This window comes from Ovis canadensis, chromosome 13 (genome assembly GCF_042477335.2).
Source record: "Ovis canadensis isolate MfBH-ARS-UI-01 breed Bighorn chromosome 13, ARS-UI_OviCan_v2, whole genome shotgun sequence".
NCBI lineage: Eukaryota > Metazoa > Chordata > Mammalia > Artiodactyla > Bovidae > Ovis > Ovis canadensis.
In genome coordinates, this window is record NC_091257.1 from 75,973,670 (window position 1) to 75,982,749 (window position 9,080).

Below are 9,080 nucleotides of genomic sequence, written 5' to 3' on the forward strand. Positions count from 1 at the left end.
ATTACTCTCAACTGAAGTGAAGCTAGGAATCTGGAATTTAGAGAGCTTAAGAACAGTTGAAAACACTGGTTCTAGAAGTTTAGATTCAAAAAAAGAAACAAAGCCAGTCCTCTGGGATAACCTAGAGGGATAGGGTGGGGAGGGATGTGGGAGGGGGTTCAGGATGGGAGGGACACATGTATACCTATGGCCATTCATGTTGATGCTTGGCAGAAACCATCACAATATTGTAAAGTAATTATGCTCCAATTAAAAAAAGAAATGGAATGAGACACCCAAAGAAGATTAGTATACCAAACGCAATGAAAATGCCGTAGCATGTCAAATATTTGTGACTAAGTTTAGAATGGGAAAACAATATTCCTCAGTTCTCAAGAATGAAAAGATCTTTAAAGGTCATCAAGTAAAATGTTCATCCCAAATCCCTCTCTAATGCTACAACTACCTTCATCTCTGCCCCACTTCCAGAAATCTTCCTCCAGCCTCAAAACTGGAAAAGTGCCCAGGGACAAGCTTGCTTATTCCACTTTCCAACGGCTGTACCACTTACAAAATTTTGTCCTAATTTGTTCAAAAGATTCCTATACTCAATTCTAACCATCCATTTGCCTGATTCTGGTTTTCCTGAAGACATCATGTAATACCAGACATAACAAGATATTCCTAAAGTGTTTACTCAGGGGACTCAGTGATCTCCCCTACATGCTCACTGGATCATCCAGACTCAATCCAGTTTTTATCTTCCCTCTTGCAATCTCTAGAACACATCACAGCCTTCCTCATGGTACCAAAGAAGGCCAGAAATGTGGTCTCCTCCCTTCTTCGATATCTACCGAGCTACCCTAGCATCCTATTTGCTTCTTGGGTCAGTACCCTTTCCTATACTACGTGTCTCTCCAGCCCCCAGCCTAACCTTCCCCCATCCAATAATGACTGCTCACAGAGGAAAGACACACACATGAGAAGGAATGCATTTTTATGGGAAGTGTGTTCCAGACGGGAGAAGAACTACCCCAGGAGGGGGTAAAGTTGGTGATATTCAAATCTGAGAATAGTTTGAAAGCATTGTAACTGACAAACTGGAGTTGGAGTTAGACTCCTCCTTCACATTGTTTGCCGTTGCCACTTTCACAAAAAATTTTAGGCAGCACTTTTCGTGGTTTAGACAGGTTAAGTACTGAAGTTCATATTTTCTGCAGGCATTTCGGCATGTGCCTTGGTGAAGCTGGCATGGATTCCAAGACTCTTCTTGGCTCTTGCCATAATAGGATCTGAACAGGCCACCTGGGAAAAACACAGCCATATTAATTTCTATGCAGCGGTGGTAATAATAGGAATAGAGAGGCATAATTTAAAGACAAGCCCTACAAATATTAAGAGCATCGGATATGGAGTCAAAACCATCTCAGTTCAAATCTGGACTCTTTCACTGTGGCTTTTCATCCTCGAGCAAGGTTACCTCCATTTTCTGGCTCACAATGGGCATAGTAACAGAGCCAACTTCTTAATAATTTTATGATGAATAAATTAACATACATCATATGCTCAGAAAAGTATCAGGCACATAATAAGAAGGAATTAAACATTAGGTAGTGCGGTTGATATGAAAGTCTTTTCTTGAGGGTCCAGGATTTCAAGACTGCCACTGGGAGCATGTATTGGACATGTTTTCAAATGCTCATTTGGATGTATATTCCTCACACATAGCTCTCATCAGAGTTAACCAGCACCTACTCTGAGGCAAAGAACACTTATTTGAGCAGCTGCACACCTTTGTAGTCCAAAACATTTGAGCAAATATGTACAATGCATGTTTCTCTTTGTACTTTGGCCCCACAGAAATAGATACTGTATGTACGTAGGCAGCACACACACAGAGGCACACATGCACAATTCATTTTACTCACACATCCACATTCACACATTAATTGAGCATATATGTACACATATATATGTATACATGTGTATACACGTGAGCATCTATCACAAATATGGCTAAAGCCCATTTGTGATAGCCCAATAGTGATAGCTATGTATTAGTCATTAAGATATATGCATGTGTATATAGGCTCTTCAGCTGAGAAAGTTCTTGACACTTTGTCAGCATTCTGTAAATAAAAGTCATGAAGTGGTATTAGGGCCTCCCTGGTGGCTCACACAGTAAAGAATCTGCCCGCAGTGTGGGAGACCTGAGTTCCATCCCTGGGTTGGGAAGATCCCCTGGAGAAGGGAATGGCTACCCACTTCAGTGTTCTGGCCTGGAGAATTCCATGGACTGTATAGCATGGGATCACAAAGAGCCGGACCCAACTGAGCAACTTCCAGAATAAGTTAGTTACCTGTTGGATCTTCCAAGGACAAAGGAACCGCTAGAAAGAAAATAATACTAATGATCACGACCATATATGTTCAGCATCTACAATATATCAAGCATTTTGCAAATCACATTTCACTGAACCCTCATCAAACCTTCTGTTATCTCCATCATTTAGATAAAGACATTGAGACTCAAAGAGAGCATTGTTCTGTCCACATTTCCATAGCTTGTATTTCAATTTCGGGTCTACACAATAGACTATGCTCTTTCTTCTCTGTATCACATTCATGGTGTTAGTGTTAGTCGCTCAGTCATGTTCAACTCTTTACAACCCTATGGACTAGAGCTTGCCAGGCTCCTCTATCCATGGAATTCTCCAGGCAAGAATACTGTGAGTGAGTAGCCATTCCCTTCTCCAGGGGATCTTCCCAACTCAGGGATCGAACCTGGGTCTCCTGAACTGCAGGCAGATTCTTTACCACTGAGCCATCAGGGAAGCCTCCAATTTCTGGTCTACATGATAGACCATGCTCTTCCTTCTCTGTATCACATTGCCTCTTTTATAATAGGATTTCTAGGAGAGGGTAGCATCTTCCTGCATGACATCTTCAGGCGAAAGGCCTTCCACAGCTTTCAACAGATAGTTCAAAATCCATAGCTTAGCATTCAAGGACCTTTGCAACCGTTCACCTATCCTTTTCCACATCAGTTTATCAGCACTCTCTCTGCACCAAGGCACGCATTCAGTGCTATGTGTGCAGAGGTCTCCAAATGCCCACCCCCATTAATAAAAATTGGGAAAAGCAAGTTTGATGTTATTTCCTGCAAAGAAAAAGTGTCTTATTAATTTTTTGACAAGAAAAAGTAAAATTTTCCAGGTTTAGATGGTGTAAGAGAATGGAAGGGGAAGGAAAGAAGAAAAATGCCTCAGTGGCAATCCCATAGCATTGGGGTGCTGGCATATGTATAAACTGCACCAGAAATGGGCACTTCAATCCGGAGAAGGCACTCAGTTGCTGCTACGTCAGCCAGCTTGCTGGTTAACCAGAGGAAGGAGGTAAAAAATGGCAGCCCTTCGTCCATGCTCCAGCATCATGGTTCCACTAGGTTTCCTCCAGTGGCCCTCACACTCATCGTGAAATCTCTCTTTTGGTACATCCTACTTATAGGAGGAAAGGAGCTTCGGGGGTTCTTTCCAGTTACATCTACCCTCTTTTGTCCAACATCTGAACTGGAGGACTTGCTGCTTCTCCCAAATCCATTGGATAGAAGGCAAGACACTCAAGATCTTCTCTTTCTAGTCACCAGAGAGTGGATAAGGACATAGATATCAAGAATAAGGATCAGGCAAGCCAATGTTTCCTATGAAAATCAGGTCAAGGCAGCCCTAGGAGAATTCTACTTGTTGTTCAGTTGCTCCGTTGTGTCCGACTCTTTGTGACCCCATGGACTGCAGCACACCAGGCTTCTCTGTTTTTCCAATCTCCTGGAGCTTGCACAAACTCAAGTCCATTATAGCTTCTCACTCCTTCAGCTGTTCTGACTCTGTATTGCCCTGCAGCATAATAACACTCACATCAAGTTAATGTCACTGTTGGTGATCCTTCCATCTTCAAATTGAAGTCAGAAGAGACCTGGTCTTAAATGCCAGCATTGTCCCTGACCTCTGGATCTCTAGCCTGAGTCTCCCCATGAAAGAAATGGGAACAGGAAAGTTTGCACCTGATCAGGAAATTTCAACTGTGTTTGTGAAGAAGGAGGTTAATTAGATGTGTCATACTTTGTAATAACCTAGAGTTTCCCAGAAAACTCTTCTCAGGGCTCTTCTTTAAATGAGGGACACAACCCTGCTGACCTCACATTCACCCATAGATGTTGCCCAGCTCATTTTCCTACATTGGACTTGTTTTAAGAGCAAGTTAAATATTATAAATTTAAAAAACACCACTTGTGTTCCTAACTCTTCTGAAGAACTCCATCCAGAGTTAGAATCAATATGATAAATGATTTCTCTGCTGTGTGTGCTCCCTAAACATGATCCTCTTCCATCCACCTCCTAATGTTTTTCCTACTCATACATATTTTTTAGGCATAAGTCATTTTTATGTCCATTCACTGAGTAAACATTCATCAGAATCTACTCTGTACAAAGTACTCAGATAAATACCAACAATACAGAATTTTAAAACAGTCTTAGCTTTCAAAAAGTTCAATTTCAGATACATATGTTTGGGGGTGATGAAAGGAAAACATGACTTTGATTATTCCAGAAAAGTTTGTACAGAACTGTTCCTGCCCATTAATTCTGCCAGGTGAAAGTATTAAACAGTTAAAGAAAAAACGCTATGTACAACTTTTGAAGCAAAGAGTCCTGTCTTCCAGGCTGTCTTCCTTCCTTCCTTTTTTGTTGATTTTTTTGGGGGCAAACCCACCTGTGGTTTCTGCTATTACAACATGGAAACTGAGCTTTAACAAACATGAGAAAAAAATGTATTTAAAGTAGGTAGGATGAAACAGGATGGGAACAAAGGGTAGGTAAGTGAGAACCAGGAAAAATAGGGGGAAGGGAAGGAGAGGGGGGAAAGAAAAAAGAGAGGGAGGAAAAGAGGAAGAGGAGAAAACACTAAGCATATCAACTCTGAATTCAATGCCAAGAAAGGAGAGACAGCCTTGGTATTCTATAGGGTTGGGTTGAGACTACTGCCTTGTCTCTCTGTACTGTCCAAAGTTTTACGGGAGAGCCTTGAAGACATTCCAGCCTCCTGATTTCATTTATCCTCACTGCCTACAGTTATATATCTACTGTTCTTCAGTGCCCCTGAAAAATCATAAGCAAGAAACTTTTTTAAAAAGAGTTTTAAAATATTACTGCCTATTTTCCATCCAGCATCTGTCCTCCCCATTCTGTCTTACTCAACTTTATTCATCGCCAAATTCAGGCTAAGTCAACCTCTTCCTAGATAAAGCCTGCATATACTCTGCTTGAATAACACACCTACGTGAACCACACACTTCTCTAAAACTCCCAGCCCTGTCTCTTCTGAATACTGATCTAAGGTTCAGTTATAAAACTTAACACAAACATAACACTGGCCAAGCCATTCAACCCCAATTCACAGTGTCAATCCAAAATATAGCTCAACTATGAACTTCACTCTACCCTAGCTCCCAGTTCTACCCAACTTCATCCCAGCTCAAAATAATAATAATAATAATAATAAAACCACAAAAGAAAAAACACCATTCCCTCTCCAGGCTACAGCAAAATATTAGTCCAGCCCAATTCATTTATAGAATTTATAGAATTGCTCACCCCCTGTTGATCCCCACTTATTTTTTCAATATTCCTCTATCTCTAAGGTCACATACTATCCCCACTACAATGCACTCTCCAAACTCCAAATTACCATCGATTCCTCCTATAGCTCCCCAACTTGGATCTAATCTCTCACACTAAACCCATGAGTCAAACTTCCATCCCAATTACAGCATTATCTGAAATGCTTTGTTCGACACTTCACTATCCCAGGAACAACAAGAACAACAATCTCAAATTTGTTTTGGCAGAGCAAAACCAGGGTGATCTTGACATGAGATGAATCTTGGGAGTAACATTCTAAACCTGAGACCAGAAAAGGCTTTAGGTAGTGCCTACTATATGTGAGTAGAAATCATCTCAGAAGTTACCAAGAAACCAACAGCACAAGCAAGACCCCAGAACCTTTGAGAGAGGTCTGAGTTACCTGGAGTCTTATGAACCAGGATCAGAAGGATGGAAATGGTCATTAAACAAGGCTTCATGACTGATATATCCAGAGAGAATGGAGGGTTGTGTTGCAGGGGACTGAATAGATCTCATTGCAGTAGGACAAGGCCTTCCCTTTATTAGTTTTGGAAATGAGCCAGGCTTGTGTTCAGTGAACTAAAAGAGATGAGACATACCTGGGGTTAGCCAGGCAGAAGGATAACACATATCCCATGTCTAGGCTGGGCACTCTGTGTAAATGTGGAAGATTTGCCAGCAGCACCCATGTCAAAGTGGGATTTCCTTCCCAGTCAGAAAAAAAAGGCAAATGAGAACCAGTTGGCATTTTGTGTGAGATAAATTAAAATGGATGAATGAGTCAATTAAACAAGCAATCGATGAGAAAATTGACACATCACTCTAAGAAATAAAGATTCCATTTTTAAACATATGTCTTTATTTTCTTAATAGTAGAATGTCCCCCTCTATCAGTTATACTTGCTGTATACCCAATCCTATACTAGGCATCATGGAAGAAGAAGGAAGGAAAATGAAGAAAGAAAAGATGAATGGGAAGTGTACATGGATGAAGAAAGGAAGAGAAATGAGGCAAAAATAATGAGGCATATTTACCATGAATCTACCATGTGCCAGTTTCTATACAAAATACCATGGCATAGATACAAACACTTACTACAACACGATGAAGTTAGATAGCATTTTCCACTTCACAGATGAGGACAAGAAAATTTGAAAAGACGTTATAAGTTCCCAAGACCATATATCTAACACAGCATAGAGTCTAGAAACAATATCTGCTTTTGAAATTCTGAATCTGTGAATGGAAGGGCTGAATATGAGAAATAAAGCAAAAGCATACGCAAGTTGCTAAAAACAGAGACTAATCATCGTTTTAAACAATACAGATTTAGTTTGAGGAATTCAGTGCTCTTCCCTTGAGAAATGGGAATGAAAGGATTTTCTAGAGGAGGTCACACTGACTTTTTACTCCAATGTATCATGTGGAAGATGAATGGATAAAGTCTAGTCTTTTGAACAAAAGCTTAGAAATAAGGGAAAATGTTCTTTGAAAAGCCTAAGATAAGATTTCCACAGCTTGACATGAAAAGGCAAATGAAACTGGACTAGCCCTCCCCAAAGCAAATGGAATTGTACTACTCCTCCCACTGTAAGCAATTATAACATAGGAAAAAATATAGAAAGAATAACTGCACTTCATTGAATTAAAGATAGAGCAGAAATGAAAAAACAACCTACGAAATGTGAGAAAATATTTTCCAACCATATATCTAATAAAATTTAATATGCAAAACATATAAGGAATTCAATAGCAAAAAAATCAAATAATCCAATTTTTTAGATAGACAAAGGACCTGAATAGACATTTTCCCAAAGAAAATTTTCAAATGACCAGCAGGTACATGAAAAGGTGCTCAGAGTTACTAATGATCAGGAAATGCAAATCAAAACTCCAATAAGATATCACCTCACACCTGTGAGAATGACTATTATTAAAAAGATAAAACAAGTGCTGACTAGGATGTGAAGCAAAGGGAACCCTTGTTCACTGCTAGTGGGAATATAAATTGCTTTAGACACTATGAAAAACAATATGGAAATTCCTTTAAAAAATTAAAAATACTGGACTTTCAATGGCAAAGGAACAAGAGACAGAGATGAGCTTCTCCTATGGACAAATAAATCAAAAATTCATCTTGCGTGTGAAACAAATTCTACAGAATACCTTCTGAATGCTGACAGAAGACCCCAGACTTCCAAAAAGACAAGCCAAGATGCTAAGAACTCACTCACTGGAAAAGACCCTGATGCTGGAAAAGATTGAAGGCAGGAGGAGAAGGGGAAGACGGAGGATGAGAGGGTTGGATGGCATCACCGACTCAATAGACATGAGTTTGAGTAAACTCCGGGAGTTGGTGATGGACAGGGAAGCCTGGCACACTGCAGTCCATGGGGTCGCAAAGAGTCGGACATGACTGAGCGACTGAACTGAACTGAACCTGCACCCAGAGCGGGATTCGTGAGGGAGGAAAAGTTTTGGTACACTCAGAAACCCCCTCAGGGGCGGGGACAGGGGAGAGCATCAGAACCTCAGAGGGGAGCGCAGCAACAAGTGTTCAGAAGGCAGAAAGTGAAAGTCGCTCAGTCGTGTCTGACTCTTTGCAATCCTATGGACTATACAGTTCATGGAATTCTTCAGGCCAGAATACTGGAGTGGGTAGCCTTTCCCTTCTCCAAGGGATCTTCCCAATCCAAGGATCGAACCTAGGTCTCCCGCTTTACAGGCAGATTCTATACCAGCTGAGCCACAAGGGAAGCTGCTCACAAGGCAAAATGGAGAGAATTCACCACAGAGTCACTGCCAAACAGCACTTCAGTCTAGAAGCAGCTTACATGGCCACGCCACCGCAGAGAGTGGGGACAGTGTGCTGAGGCTCAGGCTTCAGGGATCGGACCCCAGGAAAAGGACCGGATTGGCTGCCCTGAAGATGCTCTGAGGCAGCTAGTAGGACATAGCTGAGGGAGTCCAGGGAAGCCTGGGCCTGCCTCCCTCAGAAGCAAGAGATCCTTGCTATAGGAACGCTCTAACTCTGAGTGCTTGCAGAACCCGGGACCTTGCCTTGGCTGACTGCCTTAGGGGGATGAGTCAGCCGTGGTCTGCAGCTCCAGAGGTAGAAAAACCATGGAAGTGCCAGAGGTGAGGACACGAGGCTGCTACAGCCTCAACCCCAGGGGCCACAGTTGTCACCAAGCTCTGAGCAGGCACGTGTCGCTGCTCACATCTTCCTGGGAGCCTGAGCAGCCTGGTTCTGCCAAGGGACTCACAACCCAGGGTCAACTCCCCTGGGGAAGCTGGCCACCTGCCTCAGACTGTGGCGACCTCCCTCCCAAAGGTCTCAGCCACAACAGGCACTCTCCCCACACACCCCAACTGTGTCTGCTGTACCCCTCCCTCTCCTCACCCCAACTAAGCAAGTG

The 9,080-nt window shown here is 42.0% G+C and overlaps 1 protein-coding gene across 1 annotated transcript; it reads right to left on the reverse strand.

Moving 5' to 3' along the window:
- Positions 1-1,039: 1,039 nt before the first annotated feature.
- Positions 1,040-6,297, reverse strand: DEFB116 (defensin beta 116). Its single transcript, XM_069546404.2, has 3 exons — positions 6,260-6,297; positions 6,061-6,161; positions 1,040-1,284 (listed from the first exon to the last, which is right to left on the reverse strand). The coding sequence occupies exons 1-3, from the start codon at positions 6,295-6,297 to the stop codon at positions 1,040-1,042; spliced, it is 384 nt and encodes a 127-aa protein (XP_069402505.2).
- Positions 6,298-9,080: the final 2,783 nt, after the last annotated feature.

What these genes read in the sequence shown, in the direction of transcription:
- DEFB116 (XM_069546404.2), bottom strand. Translation starts at nt 6,297, where the DNA reads ATGGGATATGTGTTATCCTTCTGCCTGGCTAACCCCAG. An exon ending in TTCTGCCTGGCTAACCCCAG is followed by an intron (nt 6,162 to 6,259) that starts GTATGTCTCATC and finishes AGATCTATTCAG; the next exon opens with TCCCCTGCAACACAACCCTC. An exon ending in CCTGGTTCATAAGACTCCAG is followed by an intron (nt 1,285 to 6,060) that starts GTAACTCAGACC and finishes TGTTTTTCCCAG; the next exon opens with GTGGCCTGTTCAGATCCTAT.